This window comes from Dendrobates tinctorius, unplaced genomic scaffold (assembly GCF_039654945.1).
Source record: "Dendrobates tinctorius isolate UK_male_01 unplaced genomic scaffold, ASM3965494v1 ptg000196l, whole genome shotgun sequence".
NCBI lineage: Eukaryota > Metazoa > Chordata > Amphibia > Anura > Dendrobatidae > Dendrobates > Dendrobates tinctorius.
The window spans coordinates 29,590,095-29,611,054 of record NW_027361863.1 but is presented as its reverse complement, the minus strand read 5'-3'; the positions used below and the strand labels follow the sequence as shown (position 1 = coordinate 29,611,054).

The following is a 20,960-nucleotide window of genomic DNA, read 5'->3' as shown; positions in this document are numbered from 1 at the left end:
TCAGGAGTCTCTGACTGGATTTAGGACAGCCAACTCCCTAATTTTGTGCTGGTGATTTTTTCCTGCACTGAGGTTCTGGTTTCCAGCTCTGTTCCTGCCTTCTCAAGCTAAGTGTGCTCTGCTATTTTTTCACATGAGATTTGGTCTGGTTTACTCAGTTTTTTTGGTCAGCCAGCCCCTGCTGGGGCTGTGCTGAATTTTCATTCTTATGTCTCTGTTTATGCCAGTTTGCTTTTTGTCCTTGATCAGATTGGTCTCTTTTTGCTCTGTCTTCAGAATATACCAGAGTGCTGATATAGGGAATTGAAGTCTAGCGACTTCAGGGTTTTTGTTATCAGAAAGTGTTGGACATTTTTTGGCAGGGTTTTGTGCGTGATTGCAGACAGCATCTTTCCTTTCCTGTACTTTCTAGTTAGTGTGGGCCCCATCGTTTGCTCAGCCTATTTTTCTATCTGTGTTTGTGTTTTCATCTTGTCTCACCGACAATACATGTTTGGGGGCTGTCTATTGCTTTGGGGTCTGCTCTGGGGCAGTTTAGATTTCCCCTTTTTCTAGCTTTAGGCTTATTTAGTTCTCCAGCTGTGACGAGGCGTCTAGGATCATCGTAGGTACGCTCAACGGCTACTGCTAGTTGTGTGGATAGGATCAGGGGTCTGCATCCACTTAGTTACCAACCTCTTTGGTTTTCTGTGGCTTAGCTTGTTTTTGTTTTTTTCTCCTCGGTGACTCATTCATAACAAATGACTGTGACAAGAACAAGGGGGCATTCTCTTCGTTTGGAGGAAAGACAATTTCTGCACCAGCATAGAAGAGGGTTCTTCACGGTAAGAGCAGTGAGACTCTGGAATTCTCTTCCTGAGGAAGTGGTGATGGCCAACTCACTGAATGAATTTAAGAGAGGAATGGATGCTTTTCTTGTGAGTAACAGTATAGAAGGTTACGAATAACATAATATTATAGGTAGCTGATTTACCCAGCTTAGGGGAAGGAATTTTTTTCCCTATGGAGAAAATTGGCTTCTACTCTGTGGGTTTTTTGCCTTCCCCAGGATCAACAGTGCAGAACAGCTGCACTAAAAATAGGCTGAACTAGATGGACATAAGGTCTTCCTTCAGCCTTCAAAACTATGTTACTATGTTACCAGGAAATTTTAGAGCACTTCATGCTTCCCTCTGCCGACAAGCTTATTGGAGATAGAAATGTCATTCTCCAGCAGGACTTGGCACCTGTCCACACTGCCAAAAGTACCAATTCCTGGCTTAAAAACAACAGTATCACTGTGCTTGATTGGCCAACAAACTCGTCTGACCTTAACCCCACAGAGAATCTATGGGGTATTGTCAAGAGAAAGATGAGAGACACCAGACCCAACAATGCAGACGAGCTGAAGGCTGCTATCAAAGCAACCTAGGCTTCCAGAACACCTCAGCAGTGCCACAGGCTGATCACCTCCATTCCACGCCAACATTTCAGATTTTTTAAATCATTTTTTCAAGCTAGTGTTATAAAGTATTCTAATTTACTGAGATAATGACTTTTGGGTTTTCATTGGCTGTAAGCCATAATCATCAACATTACAAGAAATAAACACGTGAAATAGATCACTCTGTGTGTAATGACTCTGTATAATATGAGTTTCACTTTTTGTAGTGAAGAACTGAAATAAATGAACTTTTTAATGATATTCTGATTTTGTGAGATGCACATGTAAGTAGTCTGGGAAGTTCCATGTTTATTACCCCCTTCCCAGGCTATAAACATCTGCCACCAGCAGTCTACTTTCCCTCTGCTGGATTTAATTATTAGCTAAATACATGAACATTAAACTACATACTCACTGCACTAATTATATATGTGACTGGCATCTTTCTATCTATTCTATGAATATATTACATCTAATCTATTCTGATGGGTCCCACAATGAATTTCCTGTACTTGGCTGATGAAATGTGGGGTTTTCTAGGAGATGGGTGCGTAAAAATCGGACAAATCTCGTCGATCACACATTTGTGCGCTAAAAGACGCTAAAGCAGGTCTGCGCAACATACGACTCGCCAAAGGATGTTGTGCGGTCGGTGAAGCTGTTCAGGATGTGACAACTCCTTTCCATATTCAAATGTATTTGTGTCTTTCAGATGCAAATACATTTGAACACTGCGGCGCCGGGTCTGGTACAGAGCCTCCGCCCCAACGTGTAGCATGATGAGGTTCTGGTGATGTAGTAAAGCACCAATGGTAGTTACATGAAAGCATCACCAAAACTATCGCTTTATACAAAATTTGTGGCTCTTGGGATTGGTTCAGTGAGGCATACTGCACTAAAGTGAAGGGACGCTGCCAGATCACAGGCCAGATGGACTACATATGCCTCATTATAGTAAATGATTCTGTTGGGGATTTGTTTCTTTCATGTTTTTGGACAGGTTAGATGGAAACATTGAATCCCTACTCAAGGGCTTAATGTAGGATAAAGGTGAACACAGCTTTATACTGATTTTTGAATGTTAGAATGAACAAAAATGGCATTTCATGAACTGATTCTTTTATAATTCAATTAATATATTTAGAGTTGTTTTTTTATTCTTTCACCATACAGTATAAATGATAAGACAGATGTATTCTTTAGGCTACTACAGATACAGCAATACCATATCTGTATATCTTTTATTCTTTTACTACTTTTACACAATAAAAACTATTTTTTTTGCCATATTCTGAGAGTCATTATTTTTCCGCTGACAGAACGGTATGAGGGCTTGTTTTTTTTCCTGCGGGACTATATGATATGTTCAGCTATATCATTTTTTCCACCCTCTTTCTATAGCACTTTAATATCTTACATGTTGATTGCTGGTTTTCTGCACTGCAGTACTCATGCAGACTCCAAGGCCATAATTTGGCTTTAGGGTTGCTGTGATAATCATCTGGAGCTATGATCATGGGGTACCAATGGGGTTAACCATCTAGATGCTTCTCTCGCTATTGGCAACGGCATCTAAGATGTCAAAAGGCCGTGATCGGTGATGACGCCGAACATGACTGATAGCTGGCTCTGATCTTCTCTGAAACACTGTAAAAGCATGCTAATCCAGCCTGCTTCACTGTAATTGCTCTGTACGCACAGACAGATCATCACAGTGATCGACAGGCGGGCCCAAAGCTGATTGGTCCTTGGCCAGCTAACTGCATGTATCTAGTACCTGGCGTAGCAGTTTGTATTAAACTGTCACCATGTGATTTTGATCAGTGATGGTATAAATCAATCACGTACATGGCAGAATGCAGGAAGGCACCACATCCCCGACGTATAAGTATGTAATTTTGTGTTAAGGAACTAAACAATTTGCTGAGCTGTGTGTTTTTTTTGTGAATTTATTTCTCTTTAGAATATCTCTGGGGAACACAAACAAAAAGCACAGAATGACAAATGTGCAGAAATACCTTGCAGTAAGACATATGACAGTAGTCAGCAAGTGCTGATAAAAGGTAACAACAAATACAGGGTATTTAGTCGATACGTTTTTTTTGCAAAAAAATGTATGCCAAGCTGCTCCACCTCGTCAAGGTAACCTGTATTGAAGCAGTCCCTATCTAATGTATTTAAAACCTGAACATATGAACAGTGTCTAAATGAGCAGGATTAAGACAGGCGCTTTCTAGTATGGGCACGTGGTGTAAGACAGCTCCTTATGTGCATGTCACACAAGAGAGGGGTTGGGTCTCTCAAATCATGCATAAGCACGGAAAAGGTATGTAATTTTGTGTTAAGGAACTAAACAATTTGCTGAGCTGTGTGTTTTTTTGTGAATTTATTTCTCTATAGACTATCTCTGGGGAGCATGAAAAAAAACAGTATTGCATAGTTTGGTGTGAATACCAACCAAAAACATGAGAAAAAAAACAAACAGCATTTCTGCATGTGGGAGCATTAAGAATCAGTAATAGAAGAAGTGTCTGTTTTTGACTCTTCCTCTTGTTATAGCCATGAGTCCTAGGATCTAACTTACCTGTTCAGTGTCTTTGTTTTCTTTCACATCTTCACTTGTTTCATTTGCTTCTCTAGCCACATTCTGCTGTGTGCCACCTTCAGTCTCTTTATTTAACTTAGACTCTAATGTGTCCTTTTTGACTGCATCTTCTGTGTGACTTTCTTTGTCATCTCGTGGCTTGCTTTCTTCTTTCCTTTTGGTTTTTCCAGATGTATCTGAGGCCTTTGCCTCAGATTTTAGCTTGGACTCTTTCCTATAGTGTTCCCCTTCTCTGCTTTTGTACCTGGATGACGAGTGAGAATTGCCATATTTGTCCCTGTGTCCTCTAGATGAATCAGTTCGCTCATCAAGCTCTTGCTTGTCAGTCTGCCTGTTGTAATGCCTCCGCTCATGCACCCAGTGGTCTGTCCGATCCCTTTTTTCTTCCCCACATTCCCTCCATGTACCTTGCTCTCGCTCATCCTCCCACCTGCCATATCCTTGTTGATCCCAGGAATCCCTTCCATTTCCCCACTCGGATCTAGATGCTCCTAACGGACTATGCGATGAACTACATGATGTAAAGCTTGGAGTGTGGGACCTCGGGGACAAGGAGCGGCTCACAGGACTGCGCGATCTAGGCCTTTCATTTCGATATCTGCAAGTTAAAACAAATATGTCACAAGAGGCACAGAAAACCGAACTACCCTGTGTTATAGTATAGTCATAGCTTGCCTGTCTGTTTCGCGAAATAAGTCTCTTTCCCTCTGTGAATGAATATCATGGATAATGGCATCAACAGTCTTACCGGGCTTCTACAAAGAAAATAAATATCTTAATTAATATGTGAAATAGAATGTGATGATAATTATCTACATACTGAATCTGAGGTCTTGGACTCATGGAACTATTATAATATGATAGCCCCTACCCATATGCATCATTAGGACATAGTCATTACATACAGTGGTTTGCAAAAGTATTCATCCACTGGCTTTTTTCCTATTTTGTCACATTACAACCAGTTTGTAAATATTTTTGTAATCCGATTTGCATGTGATGTATCACCACTAGTCTAAGTTACTGAAGTGAAAAAAATATGGACATAAATCAAATTTCTGAGATCAAATAACTAAAATTTGACATGTGCTTATGTATTTACCCCTATTGCTTTGAAGGCCCTAAAAATGCCTGGTCCAAATAATTCCATTCATAAGTCACATGCTTAGTGAAAGGAAGTCCACCTGTATGCAATCTAAGTGTCACATGGTCTGCCAGTATATACAAACCTTTTCTGAAAGGCCACAGAGGCTAAAACACCATTAAGCAAGAAGCACCACTAACCAAACAACACCATGAAGACCAAGGAGAGCTCCAAACAAGTTGTTGAAGTACTAGTCAGGGTTGGGTTACAAAAAAAAAATCCCAATCTTTGATGATCCCCAGAGCACAATCAAATCCATTATCATCAAATGGAAAGAAAATGGTACTTGTCACGGTACAGTTGCAGGATTTCTTGGAGGAAAAGGGCTCCTTCCCTATTCCTCACGCCAGGGGGCACTCTAATCTCTGTCCCCCGGATTATTCCAGAAGGTGGAAATGCAGGAGTCATGTGCCTTGCTAAGCTCCTGACTTACCCTTATCTGTTCCTTCCCCCACCCAGGGTGATGTGAGCCAAAGTGTATAAGACTACACTAAATAGACGCACACGGGAAGACAAACAGGGATTACACTAACCAGACAGACAAGGGAAGACAAACAGGGGAGGGTAAGGTAGGTGAAACCAAATTGGAGACGATGAGGCTGAACATACAAACATACTCCACGCAGAAATCGCCAGTACTGTCCAAACACCAAACAACTCTTTCTTCTCCAAACCAGGAATGAACCATCACTGGCAATGAGCAAATGCCAGTGGCAAGCATATATACCAGAGGGGAGTGTCCAATGCAGAACAGCTGAGGCAATCCATGATGGAAAGCTCCAGAAGATAAACTGAAGTGATTAACCCTAGCAATACCAGATCAAAGAAAAACTGTACCGTTTAGTATGATGGTGAAGCAGTTCTAACCAGTGTAGGTATTCACGTATCCAGACGCTACAATCTCCTGGCCCCTCTCTGTCGCAGTGTTCCTGTGACAGTACCACAACAAACCTGCCAAGAGAGGGTCACCCATCGAAACGCAGGCTGGGCAAGGAGGGTATTAACCAGAGAGGCAGCACTGAGAGCAAAGGTAACCCTGAAGGAGCAGAAGACTGGAACATCAGCCCATATGACCACAATAAGCCATACACTAGACAGAGTTGGCCTTTATGAAAGAATGGGCACAAAAAAGCCTTTACTTACACAAATTTGTATGGTTCATTTTGAGTTTGCCAAAAAAAAAACAAGTGGGAGAATTCCCAAATGTATGGAGGAAGGTGCTGTGGTCAGCTGAGATCAAAATTCAACTTTTTGACCACCAAGGTAAACGCTATGTCTGGTGCCAAACCAACACAGTTTGTCACCCCAAGAACACCATTCACACAGTGAAACATGGTGGCAGCATGTGGGGATGTTTTTCGGTAGCAGGACAGGGAAAATGGTCCTAGTCGAGGGGGAGACGGATGGTGTAAAATACCGGAATATTCTTGAGCAAAACCCGTTTCAGTCTGTCAGTTATTTGAAACTGGACAGAGGTTCATCTTCCAACTAGACAAAGACCCGTGTGATTAAGGGGTAATGTGTAAATGTGTTGGAGTGGCCCAAAGGATAGACCTTAATCCAATTGAGAATCTGTGATCAGTTCTTGAAGATTGCTGTTCACCAGAGTAAACCATCTAACTTGAAGGAGATGGACAAGTTGTGCCTTGAGGACTGGACAAAAATCCCAGCGGCAATATGTGGAAAGCTCAGAGACTTATCCAAAGCAACTTACAGCTGTAATTGCCATCGAAGGAGGCTCTGAAAAGTACTGACTTTAGGGTTGTGGATAGTTTTCAGTAAAGTAGTCATATTTGTTGTTTGCTTCCCAATAAAAAGAAAACCAAAAGTTCACATTTGTAGGCATGTTCTTTACATGAATTAATGCAAACCCTCACAAAAGACAGTGAAATTCCGGTTTGTGCAGTAGCAAAACAAAAAATTCCAAGGGGGTCGGTGAGGGAGGGGTGGGTAGATACTTTCATAAGCCACTGTAAGTGCAGCTGAAAAAAAGCAGCTAATCTATGGAACAACCAGGCACCTTTGTGCCTTTCCAATAAGTAAACGTGAAGGGATTGACAGAGGGAAGCAGCGGTGGGTTAGCAAAAGGAGGGGTTCCCGACACCTGGACAACTCCCATTCATGGTTTTGGGGCACACTAGACTTTCTTAGCCTGTAGTAAAAAAATATTTTTGTAGGGTTAAAGTTTAATGATTGCAAGTGAGGTGCAGTAATAATAATTTGATTTCTATATCGCCAACATATTCCACAGCACTTTACATTTTAGAGGGGACTTGTACAGAGAATAAAGACATTACAGAATAACAATAATCACATAAATCAACAGATACCAAGAGGAACGAGGACCCTGCTCGCAAGCTTACAATCTATGAGGAAACACGAAAGGTGGATGGTGTCATGATCCAGGCTGGATATGACAGAGAAAATGCACAAGTAACCTTTTTTTCTTTAGCTGTATGCTAAAGTTTGGTTTCAGTTCTAGTTTTCCCCCCGGTGGCCATTAGGGTCATTGCACTGGGGTGGTTTCAGTTCCAGTTTCCCCGCGGTGGCCATTAGAGTTATTGCACTTTGGTTACTTTAGTTTTGTGCACGTAATTATAAAACAGGTGTGATTACTCTATAAAAGAGTGTCAGGTGTGGTAATCACTGTTGGTGATAGTCCTCAGTTACAAGCAAGCCTGGGTGAAGGATGGAGCTGAAGGAGAGTCCCGGGCAGCTCAGTGAGAGTCCTACAGTGGCAGCTATAGTGTCTGCGAGGAGGGCTGGCATGGCTTGGTGGAGTTGCAGCTATGGTGTCAGCAAGGAGTTCTTGCATGGCTTGGTGGAGTGGCAGCTATGGTGTAGAGCTGCACTCATAATGCTGGACTCGGTTGCTGGAAAGCTGGACTCAAGATGCTGGACTCTTTTGCTGGAAAGCTGGACTCATATGCTGGACTCTGTTTCTGGACAGCGGCACGCAGGTGGTGGACTCTGTTTGCTCCAAGGCTGCACTATGGTGTTGGATCCGGTCGGAGGAAAAGATGCACGCAGGTGGTGGGCTCTGTTGCTGGGAGCGTAAGCAACAGAGCAAAGCTAAGTGGTATTTCTCTGTTTTGTCTCTTTTCCTTATGTGTGTTTTAGTGCAGTGGTGGGATTAGTTTCCGCACCGTCCACTTCACTAGTGAGGGTTTAGGTGCAGGGCGAGTCAGGGTTTTTAGGTTCCTGATCGTCGACCGGTGCAGAACCAGCCTAGGGAACATTAGGAGTGTAGAGACACTGACTCAGGGGAGTGCAGGAGGTCTCCACTTCCCCGTTCCCTATCGCAGGGCCACCATTGTTATTGTTACCCAGGTTTTCCCTTTTATTGTTTAAAGAGGAAATCGGAAAACCAGGGGAAGAGTCTTGAGGAGATCATTTGCATATTCCCAGTGCCTTCTGGGATAAGTGAAGAGTCTCCGCGAGCTCAACGATCACTGGGTTTTGGCCGTTGCAGCTGAAAAGAGGAAATCGGAAAACCAGGGGAAGAGTCTTGAGGAGATCATTTGCATATTCCCAGTGCCTTCTGGGATAAGTGAAGAGTCTCCGCGAGCTCAACGATCACTGGGTTTTGGCCGTTGCAGCTGAAAAGAGGAAATCGGAAAACCAGGGGAAGAGTCTTGAGGAGATCATTTGCATATTCCCAGTGCCTTCTGGGATAAGTGAAGAGTCTCCGCGAGCTCAACGATCACTGGGTTTTGGCCGTTGCAGCTGAAAAGAGGAAATCGGAAAACCAGGGGAAGAGTCTTGAGGAGATCATTTGCATATTCCCAGTGCCTTCTGGGATAAGTGAAGAGTCTCCGCGAGCTCAACGATCACTGGGTTTTGGCCGTTGTAGCTGAAAAGAGAAAATTGGAAAAACCGCGCGACTATCGGCGCGCGAAATTTGGCTCATCTTTCATCGTTTTTAAGAAATCTCAAGATGGAAGAGGCCAGGAGCCATTTGGTGAGCTGCATTTCTTGCTACATGTTCACAGATTTACCAGTGGAAAAGCCAAACTTCACATGCCACAAATGCAAGCTTGTGTCCCTGTTGGAGGAAAAGTTGCAAAATCTCGAAGAGAGGTTAGCTACGTTGAAGATCATTAAGGAAGGTGAAGAGTTCTTGGATAGAGCAGAATTATCTCTTCATGTTACAGAAAGAGAAGAAATTCGAAGTGCACCTGAAGAAACAGAGGAATGGAGACATGTGACCCAGAGAAGCAGGAGGATCAGGAGGCAGTCAGCACCCATACTGCTCAGGAACCAGTACCAGGCTCTCACGCAGGAAAACGATGAAGAAATACATCAGGATAAGACTTTGCCAACAAACAGCAACCTTGTACGCCCTCAGAGTCCTCCTGGATGGAGAAAGAAAAATGTTGTGAAGAAGAAACGGAGAGTGGTGGTCATGGGGGATTCCCTGCTGAGAGGAACAGAGGCCGCTATCTGCAGACCGGATATAACTACAAGAGAAATGTGCTGTCTTCCAGGTGCAAAAATTAAAGATGTGTCTGACAGGATATCAGGACTCTTCAGACCTACAGATGACTACCCATTCCTGCTACTACATGTGGGGACAAATGACACCGCAAGAAACGACCTGGAAATCATCTGCAGAGACTTTGAAGACTTAGGCAAGAAAGTGAAAGAACTGGGAGCGCAGGTGGTCTTCTCTTCCATCCTCCCAGTGGATGGCCATGGAACAAGGAGGTGGAATAAGATTCTGCAGGTGAAAAACTGGCTACGTCGATGGTGCCGTCAGCAACGATTTGGATTTCTGGATCACGGAGTGAACTACTTATACGATGGACTACTTGCTAGAGATGGGGTGCACCTTACGAAGACTGGAAAGCATGTATTTGGAAGTCGCCTTGCTACACTTGTAAGGAGAGCTTTAAACTAGAACAACATGGGAAGGGAAGCAAAAGACCAGAAAAAGCCATACACCTGACAAATGCTATTGAGAACTCTGCTATTAGAAGTGGAAAGGAAGAACAAAGACGAAATAATCTAATTACTAAAAATATTGGAGAAAGAGAAACCAATCACAAACTAAAATGTTTCTATACTAATGCACAAAGCATGGGCAACAAACAAGGAGAATTGGAACTACTAACACAGGAACAGAAATATGATGTAATTGGAATCACTGAAACTTGGTGGGACAATACACATGATTGGAATACAAGACTAGAAGGATACAACTTATTTGCAAGAAACAGACTTGATAAACGAGGAGGGGGTGTCGCATTGTATGTTCGAAACGCGTATATCTGCACAGAGATTGAAGCTTCAGAGACTGGGAGTTCTGTGGAAACTGTTTGGGTAAGAATACAAGGACAGAACAATGGAAAGGACACCATTGTAGGCATTTACTACAGGCCGCCTGTGCAAGCCGAAGATATAGATGAACTCTTTATGCATCAGATGGCCAAGTTCTCCAAAAAATATGACATAGTTGTCATGGGAGATTTCAACTATCCAGACATTTGTTGGGAATCTCTCTCAGGCAAAACTAACAGGTCAAGGAAATTCTTATCCTCTCTTGCTGACAACTTTATCTTCCAAAAGGTAAGGGAGAAAACAAGGGGAACTGCTACCTTGGATCTAATCCTTATAAACAGGGAGGAAATGGTTGAGGAGGTAAAAGTGGCTGGGACCCTAGGAGGTAGCGACCATGCTATTTTAGAATTTTGGATTACTAGAGGTGGAAGACCTGTGAAGACTCAGACGTCAAGGTTAGATTTCAGAAAGGCAGATTTTAAGGGATTCAGAAAGAGAATTGGAGGGATCCAATGGCTGGATATCCTTAAAGACAAAAATGTCCAGGAAGGATGGGAAATCTTGAAAAATGAAATTCTCAAAGCACAGTTGTTAACAATTCCGAAAAGAGGGAAGAATAGGAAGCATTTAAGGAAACCAGGATGGATGAACACAGAACTTAAGCACATGCTAAAAAGGAAGAAAAAAATGTTTATAAAATGGAAAGAGGGAGGCATATCTAAAGAAGAATATAATGCTGTCTGCAGAACCTGCAGGGCACAAATCAGATTATCTAAAGCTGAAAATGAACTGAGGCTTGCAAGAGATGTCAAAAGCAATAATAAAGGATTTTGGGGATATGTCAAAAGTAAAAGAAAAGTCAAAGATGCTATAGGATTTTTACAGGATGAAAATGATGAAATGGTAAGACAGGATGTTGAGAAGGCTGAACTTTTAAATTCCTATTTTGCATCTGTTTTCTCTCAGAAAGGAAATGCAACATCAACTGTTATTCACTGTCCTATTAAGGGAATAGAAGAATCCAGGATATCTATAAACAGAAAGATAGTGAGGAAACACTTAGCTAACCTAAATGAATTCAAGTCTCCAGGTCCAGATGAATTACACCCCAGAGTACTGAAGGAGATAGCAGAAGAAATTTTTGAACCCCTCTCCATAATCTTTGAAAATTCTTGGAGAACAGGAGAAGTGCCAGAAGACTGGAGAAGAGCAAATGTTGTTCCTATCTTCAAAAAGGGGAAGAAGGTGGACCCAGGCAACTATAGGCCGGTGAGTCTGACTTCTATACCAGGAAAGATCTTTGAACAAATTATTAAACAACATGTATGTCAATACCTGGATAAGAATGAAGTGATTAAACAGAGTCAGCATGGGTTTCTAACTAATAAGTCATGTCAGACTAACTTAATTTCCTTCTATGACGGTATCACTGATTGGGTGGATCAAGGAAATGCTGTAGATATAGTATATCTTGACTTCAGCAAAGCATTTGACAAAGTCTCTCATACAATCCTTATTGAAAAAATGACTAAGTATGGAATGGACAAGGCAACTGTTAGGTGGATTCATAACTGGCTTAGTGATCGGACCCAAAGAGTGGTCGTAAATGGCTGCACATCCAGTTGGAAGAATGTCTCAAGTGGGGTACCACAGGGCTCTGTCCTGGGCCCTGTATTGTTCAACATCTTTATCAACGATTTAGATGAAGGAATTGAGGGTAAACTGATTAAATTTGCTGATGACACAAAGCTAGGAGGGATAGCTAATACTAGAGAAGAGAGAGAGAGGATTCAAAAAGATTTAAATAAACTGGAGAAGTGGGCAGCAACTAACAGAATGGTTTTTAACAGGGAGAAATGCAAAGTACTACATCTGGGCAATAAAAATGAAAAAAGCATATATAGAATGGGAGGAATAGGGCTAAGTGACAGCACATGTGAAAAAGACTTGGGTATACTAATAGATCACAGACTGAATATGAGTCAACAGTGTGATGCAGCAGCAAAAAAGGCAAATGCAATTCTAGGATGTATTAACAGAAGCATACAGTCTAGATCACGTGAAGTCATTATTTCCCTCTACTCCTCTTTGGTCAGACCTCATCTGGAATATTGTGTCCAGTTTTGGGCACCACATTTTAAAAAAGACATCAACAAACTGGAGCAAGTTCAGAAAAGAGCGACCAGAATGGTGACCGGTCTGCAAACCCTGTCTTATGAGGAAAGGTTGCAGGATTTGGGAATGTTTAGTTTGCAAAAGAGAAGACTGAGAGGAGACTTAATAGCTGTCTACAAATATCTAAAGGGCTGTCACATTGTAGAAGGATCAACTTTATTCTCATTTGCACAAGGAAAGACTAGAAGCAATGGGATGAAACTGAATGGGAAGAGACACAGATTAGATATTAGAAAAAACTTTTTGACAGTTAGAGTGATCAATGAGTGGAACAGGCTGCCACGAGAAGTGGTGAGTTCTCCTTCAATGGAAGTCTTCAAACAGAGGCTGGACAGACATCTGACTGGGATGATTTAGCGAATCCTGCTTTGAGCAGGGGGTTGGACCAGATGGCCCAGGAGGTCCCTTCCAACTCTACGATTCTATGATTCTATGATTCTATGATTCTATGAAATTCGCCTTACTGGAGGCAGGGTTTCCAGACATACATTTCCTTAATTCGCCTGTTGGAGGCGGAGTATCCAGCTGCCCTTTTTATTATTTACATTCGCCTAACTGGAGGCGGTGTATCCAGGGTCACGCGTGTCATCTAAATCCGCCCTGCTGGAGGCGCTGTGTCCAGTCGCACGTGGCCGTGACAGATGGTATCAATTGTTTTCATTGTACGATGCAGACATCAATGTAATAAATAGGGTGTTCATGTAACTCTGCATGAACCGATAACCAACCAGTATGTATAAATGTACAGACACAGAGGGCTATTAAATGCATGAAAGGTGTGAGAACAGATGACACAAGGGTCCTGGTTCTGAAGAAAATTTTGAATGGGCAACACAGGGATAATTAGATAAAAATGTTGAGAGAGTAGGCCTGTCTGAAGAAATGTGTTAGGGCACACTTAAAACTGTGGTTATTGAAAATTAATCAAATTGTCCTAGGTAGTACATTCCAAAGAATTAGTGCAGCATGTGAAAAGTCTTGGAGACAGGAGTGGGAGTTTCCGATTATTGAGGATGTTAATCTTAAGTCATTAGCAGAATGGAGGGCACGGGAAGGGTGGTAGACTGAAACAAGGAAGGCGATGTAGGATGGTGCTGAACCGTGGAGTGCTTTGTGGGTGAGAGTGATAAGTTTATATTGAACGCTAGAGTGGATAGGTAACCATTGTAATGACTGGCACAGGGTAGAGGCATCTGTGTAACGGTTGGTGAGGAATATGATCCTGGTTGCAGAATTCAAGGCAGATTGGAGAGAGGAGTGTTTAGTAAGAGGGAAGACCGAATTGTAAAGAGTTACAATAGTCCAGATATGAATGAATAAGAGCGACAGTAAGAGTTTCTGCAGAGTCGAAAGTAAGAAAATTTCGAATTCTAGAAATGTTTTTGAGGTGCAGATCACAAGAGCGAGCCAGTGATCAGATGTAGGGGGTGAATGAATGATCTGAAACAAGTATGATCTCAAGACAGCATAAGCATGCTGCTGGGGAATAATGGTAGAAACACACATGGAAATGGCAATGTCGGGCATAGGTAGGTTAGTGGAGTGCAGTGAAAAACACATCTAAATTATGCATGTAGCTTTGCCAAAGCTTTCAATGTGATTACTGTTTTTACATATAAAACAAATATAAAAACCATCACTGCTTAAAAAAATGATGGCAAAACAGCATATGTTGTTTAGATGTATTATTTTTATGTGGTTTTAACCACAACCAAACTGCAACATCTGAATGTAGTCTAATGTTGACTACAAAAGAGACCTTGACTCTGTTGAGCTCCAGATTTTAATTGGTGTGCTTCAATTTTTAGGTGTAAAATACTGGTTTAAAATATACTAACCAATTGGTGGTTAACAACATGAAATGGAGTCTAACATGCACCAATAGTCCTACAAAACTTTCAAACTGCGTGCCCCACTATGCTAGATTTGGTGCATCTTCTAATTGTGACACTAGTAAAATTTGCTCCAATAGGCCGGGATCACACTAGCATATGGCATCTGATGCGATATGCTAATGACCCTCGGCTCCTTCTCTGCTGCGAGCGGAAGCCGAGTGTCACGCTACTGTGCTCCAAGCCTCTCGCACAGAAAGAAATGGTGCACAGCTGCGGAGGAGGCAGAGAAACTAATTTCTCCATCTCCTCCATTGCCAGGGTCAGCAGATATCGCACAGCACTCAGATGATAGCCAAGTGATGTGCGCTGTGTCACTCGCACCCATAGACAGGGGTCTATTTCTCTCGCACGTAGAATATGGCCGAGAAAAAAAACGCTGATGGGAGCTGCCCCATAGATTAACAGTGGTCTGAGTGCTATGTGATGTTTTATCTCATAGCACTTGTCCATATTCAACGCTAATGTGACCCCGGCCTTATGCTTATGATTTACATGTTTTCATATAACATAGAGCACGAGATGTATGTAATAGACTATTCAATACCTCAAGTTGTGATAGCACATATGAGACTACTATTACCAGTATCCAAAGTATTTCTTCAACAGTTTGTATCTCACATAAGAGTCCAGTGTAAGTCAGTTACCAGAAACACATGTTCAGTCTAATCCCTTAGGTCAGGAGAAGTCCAGGTCAGGAGGTTGTGCAGCTGCCACAAACAAGCCTATGTCCCCAAATTAAATGCTATGGAATGCACAGTCCTTTCTGGCTAGTTTGGTATCGCGTAAGCCCAAACAGAAGCTAAAAACAGCCTTCCCTCAGTCCTGCTGTCCTTCATGAGTTAATGCATATTTAATGTATGCTCCCCTGCAGGGTATCAGGTTCAATCTATTAATACTATTCAACTCATAAGTGATTTACTATTCTCTATATCTGTTCTTAGATAAAATGTATTGCTCATCAAGTTTCTCCAAGACAGAAACTTACTACATGGGTGGCTTATCTGACTGGCAGCACAATAAAATGCATCAGACATGTGATTGTTTTTCCAGATGTGTGTTACAGTCCCCATAATAAACAGTATGGAATGCAGTAATCAAACAGTTAAAGCCACAAATATTGAAAATTGATATATTCATGTATTCCCTAGTGTAGCCTAATGTAGCAGCTTGGTATAAATTCTTATTTTAGTAATTTCCATAAATAAAACATTACATTATCCGATATTTGAGAGGGATGGGGTGTGGAAAGGGTCATCCCATATCCCGCACAATTGTGGCACACAGCCAAAGCCACTTACTAGGCAAAAGAATGCAGCAACATAGCTCTATCTTTGGGATGAAATAGATAAATGGAAAGCTGTAGCAATGACCCTATGTCTAGGAGCCATCACATGTTTCAGCAGTTAGAACTTACTTTGCATGTGATGCTTTTGTCTTGTATTTCCTAAATATATAATCTATAAAGTAAAGTAGCAATATTTATAATATTACTAGTATTTGCTTCTGGGACAACTTTACATAATATAATACATATATATATATATATATATATATATATAAATCAAGAAAAAAGGGCAGCACTACCGAAATAATACAGCAGGTGCAAAACCTATTCAACAGTGTCCAAACAGCCAAAATGACAAAAGGAAAAAAAATAGGCAGCACTCAAATTAAATGTGAAAAAAGTGGATACTTTACTGATCCTCAGATGGCAACGTTTCAACGGTGACCCGTCTTTGGCGGGTCACCGTTGAAACGTTGCCATCTGAGGATCAGTAAAGTATCCACTTTTTTCACATTTAATTTGAGTGCTGCCTATTTTATATATATATATACAGTGGGGAAAAAAAGTATTTAGTCAGTCAGTCATAAAATGAAAAAAAAACAGACAATGTGATTTTCTGGATTTATTTTTCTCAGTTTGTCTCCCATAGTTGAGGTCTACCTATGATGTAAATTACAGACGCCTCTCATCTTTTTAAGTGGTTGAACTTGCACTATTGCTGACTGACTAAATACTTTTTTTCCCCACTGTGTATATATATATATATATATATATATATACACACACACACAGTGGATACAGAAAGTATACAGAACCCTATACATTTTTCACTCTGGAAATTTTTGCAAATTTATTAAAAACTGAAATATCACATGTCGTAAGTATTCAGACACTTTGCTCAGACACTCATATGTAAGTCACAAGCTGTCCATTTCCTTGTGATCCTCCTTGAGATGGTTCTGCTCCTTCATTGGAGTCCAGCTGTATGTAAGTAAAGTGATAGGACTTGATTTGTAAAGGCGCACACCTGTCTATATAAGACCTCACAGCTCACAGTGCATGTCAGACCAAATGGGAATGATGAGGTCAAAGGAACTGGCCAAGGAGCTCAGAGACAGAATTGTGGCAAGGCACAGATCTGGCCAAAGTTACAAAAGAATTTCTGCAGTACTCAAGGTTCCTAAGGGCACAGTGGCCTCCTTAATCCTTGAATGGAAGAAGTTTGGGACCACCAGAAGTCTTCCTAGACCTGGCCGTCCAGCCAAACTGAGCAATAGTGGGAGAAGAGCCTTGCTGAGAGAGGTAAAGAAGAATCCCAAGATCACTGTGGCTGAGCGCCACAGATGTAGTAGGGAGAAGGGAGAAAGTTCGACAAAGTCAACTTTAACTACAGCCCTCCACCAGTCGGGCCTTTATGGCAGAGTGGGCCGACGGAAGCCTCTCCTCAGTGCCAGACATATGAAAGCCCACATAGAGTTTGCAAAAAAAACACATGAAGGACTCCCAGACTATGAGAAATAAGATTCTCTAGTCTGATGAGATGGCGATAGTACTTTTTGGTGATAATTCTAAGCGTTATTTGTAGAGAAAACCAGGCACTGCTCATCACCTGCCCAATACAATCCCAACAGTGAAACATGGTGGTGGCAGTATCATGCTATGGGGGTGTTTTTCAGCTGCAGGGACAGGACGACTGGATGCAATTGAAGGAAACATGAATGCGGCCAAGTACAGAGATATCCTGAATGAAAACTTCTTCCAGAGTGCTCTGAACCTCAGACTTGGCTGAAGGTTCGCCTTCCAACAAGATAATGACCCCTAAGCACACAGCTAAAATAACAAAGGAGTGGCTTCAGAACAACTCTGTGACCATTCCTGACTGGCCCAGCCAGAGCCCTGACCTAAACCCAATTGAGCATCTCTGGAGAGACCTGGAAATGGCTGTCCACCAACGTTCACCATCCAACCTGACGGAACTGGAGAGGATCTGCAAGGAAGAATGGCCGAGGATCCCCAAATCCAGGGGTGAAAAACTAGTTGCATCATTCCCAAGAAGACTCATGGCTGTACTAGCGCAAAAGGCGCTTCTACTCAATACTGAGCAAAGGGGCTGAATACTTATGACGATGTGATATTTCAGTTTTTATTTTTTAATAAATTTGTAAAAATTTCTACATTTCTGTTTTTTTTCCGTCAACAAGGCATGCAGAGTGTACATTAATGAGAAAAAATGAACTTTTTTGAATTTATTAAATGGCTGCAATGAAACAAAGAGTGAAAAATTTAAAGGGGTCTGAATACTATTAATAATATTATATCATGTAAAGTTGTACCAGAAGCAAATACTAGTAATACTAAAAGTATTGCTATGTTATAGATTATATATTTAGGAAATACAAGACAAAAGCATCACATGTAAAATAACGTCTCACTGCTGATACACGTGATGCCTCCTACACATAGAGTCATTGTTACAGCTATAATATTATATATATAGGGTTACTTGGAAAAACTTGTCATTGAGCCCATTTGTTGCCAAGATGCAAGCTACCTATTGGCTTGTGTGGTACTGCCTATGACAGAACTCTTCAATCATTAAACGGATTGTCTCAAGTTTGTTCTTCGGGAGGGCACCGCTCCTTTGGCTTTGTGCGTAGAGAGGGAAAGTGTGCTCCTAAAATTGACAACTGAACCACTGGCTTGAATTTAATACTTTCAAATTCTGCTAGCAGGGGCAGCTTTGCCTCTCCAGCATCAGAGAAGTGCAGGGATTGTGAGCTTGCCTGGATTCAACCACCTTCAGAGCAACACTGGCAAGCTAAACAGGAAACAGTTGGCAAGTGCAAGCTTCTTGCCTAAGAAACCAGCCACATCTGCAATGAGAGACGTAAATTCTAAAATTAAAACTTACTCCATTCTTGAGAAATTGCAGGATTTTAATAAGAGGTAAATTGCAAAGTTGATTGATTTTATAAGCACTTTGCAATTCTAACCATTTATGAAGATGAGACAACCCCTTTAAATATGTAGTGTTCACTTTCACAATAATCAGGAGCTGCATAAACCCCAGAAACAAAGAGACTAACAACCTAAAGCTAGACATATATCATGCTAAACAAAAAGTAGTGTCTATGGTACCAACTATTAGCCTTCAATGTATGCAGAAAGTGGACAAATAAAAATGTAAAGTCAGCCATTTGCCAGACCTATCTTGTTTTGTGTCGACACTCATCTTACTAGTAGCACAATCAACTCATCATTGGTCTGTGTTCATGCTACATAATTTGGAATCTACATCTGCAATTAGCAGCTGTAGACTGGAGCTACAAATTTCCATCATTTGTGGCATAAATTGTAGTGATTTACAGTAATTCTAAAGAAATGTGGCCAGTCATGTCCCCTTTTCTCATCATATTTGAAGTGTTGAGAAGTGTAAAAAGTCAAACATTGGCTGTGCAAAAAAGAAAAAAAAATTAAAATACTAAGAAAGTGGTTTAAGGCATTTGGTATATTTTTTCCACTGAAAATGCCGGCATCCTGAGTTCGTCTTGTAGTTATCCCACTCCCCAACATCATGATGTTGTTTATACACCTAATCGCAAAAGAAGCCCAGGATGTCGGCATTCACATTCCAACCGAAGAGGTACTGCACTGGTTTGGCTGCTATGGGGTATCACAGTACGGTAGATACCAACCAGAGTAGGGTAAAATTTTTGCTCATTTCTACATTTTAAATTTCATTACACATAAATAAACATGCCAAAATAGCACTGTGCTGGGATGGTTTTTTAATGGATTTATGTCTATTTTCTCCTTAGAAAAAGACACAAATCACAGCACCACCAACCATATGCTGTGGTATATCTGCCACACGGATCCCAAATTTTTTAAGAGGTTGGCGTTTCTTAATAAACTAGGAGCATCTTGCTCCTGCTAGATTGTGAAGAATCATATGTTGCTTCCATTTTGTCTTGCAAAGGCTTCCCATAGGCCAGGAAAATCACAGCCTTCTATGACTTATTAAATTGCAGCGCTATACTAATTCTAAGCATCTCCGATATTATGCTGACCCTGCATCTATATTATGTAATGTGTGAGCAAATCTCCTGCTGAGTTGTAAACACTTTCCAGCCCATCTCCTGCTGGGTAAAATAATCAAGATGGGAGAGGTTAAAAGTGTAAAGTTACTTACAATGCTCATACATCCAGACATGCCGCATTACCATTGGCCTCTATTTTCAGAGCTGTCAGTGAGAACAGTGCCCTTCTTTTCAACTCTTACATTTACTAACCTGTCAGATTTTTCATCTACTTGTAAATATGAGAAAGAAGAGGGAAAAACAGCAGCTGCATATAATCAAACTGGCCATACACTGAGGGCAAAAATATATTGGCATTTCACTAATGTAATGTTAATATGCAGCCTGAATAAAGAATTTAGCCTCTGTTGGCTTCTCTCTATATGTCAGAAGACAAGAGATTAATTTACAACAGTCTGTAGCCCAGGATCTCATGTACAATTCCCAGCCTCTTAGTAGTGGTAGTAGTAAAGTAGTTTGTTGACAGTTAAAGGCAATCCGTACGCTTCGGGACTGTTGTGTCCCACGAATGGGAACAACCTGTAATGTATATTCTCTGTGTTGTGTTTTTTCCTCCAATCAGCAAAATTCCCTGTTGTTGCTAGGTAGAATTAGACTGTAGATTGTCCCTATGTCCCTGCCGTAGTTGAGCTCTGTATTAGGTTGCTCATCCCTTCTTCTTCAGTTTAGCCTACAGCAGCCATTACTCAAGACTCATGTGTACTATCCTGTACAGATTACTCATTTTTACCTTCTGTTCATTGTAAACTAATACAAGATTTTGGAAGAAAACAGCATTGTTTCTCCTGGTCTTTTCTACAGTTGCATTGCCGGTGGAGTTAAACTATCTGCGGACTCCTGGTGGTGTGAGTATGAGTTATACAATTATTTAATGAGCTGATAGAACGCTTGGGATTTGCAGTCATCAGGAAGAGGCAGAATAGTAAATAGGAATAGCTGTTACCAGGAATAGTATACAGCTGTAATCCAAGAAGAGGATTGTTTGTAAGGCTAACTACAAGAACAGCAGCTTACATGGACTGCAGACATTCTCCTTGCTCTTCACCTCAGAAA

The 20,960-nt window shown here is 41.3% G+C and overlaps 1 protein-coding gene across 1 annotated transcript in view; it reads right to left on the bottom strand.

Annotated features, from left to right (window-relative positions):
* The window catches only part of RBM20 (RNA binding motif protein 20), a 406,997-nt gene that overhangs the window by 57,249 nt on the left and 328,788 nt on the right, over nt 1–20,960 (bottom strand). Inside the window, exons 8-9 of the mRNA XM_073553101.1 lie at nt 4,704–4,783; nt 4,008–4,626 (exon numbers count right to left, since the gene is read on the bottom strand). Coding sequence (XP_073409202.1) covers nt 4,008–4,626; nt 4,704–4,783 — 699 coding nt within the window. The remainder of the gene's footprint in view (nt 1–4,007; nt 4,627–4,703; nt 4,784–20,960) is intronic.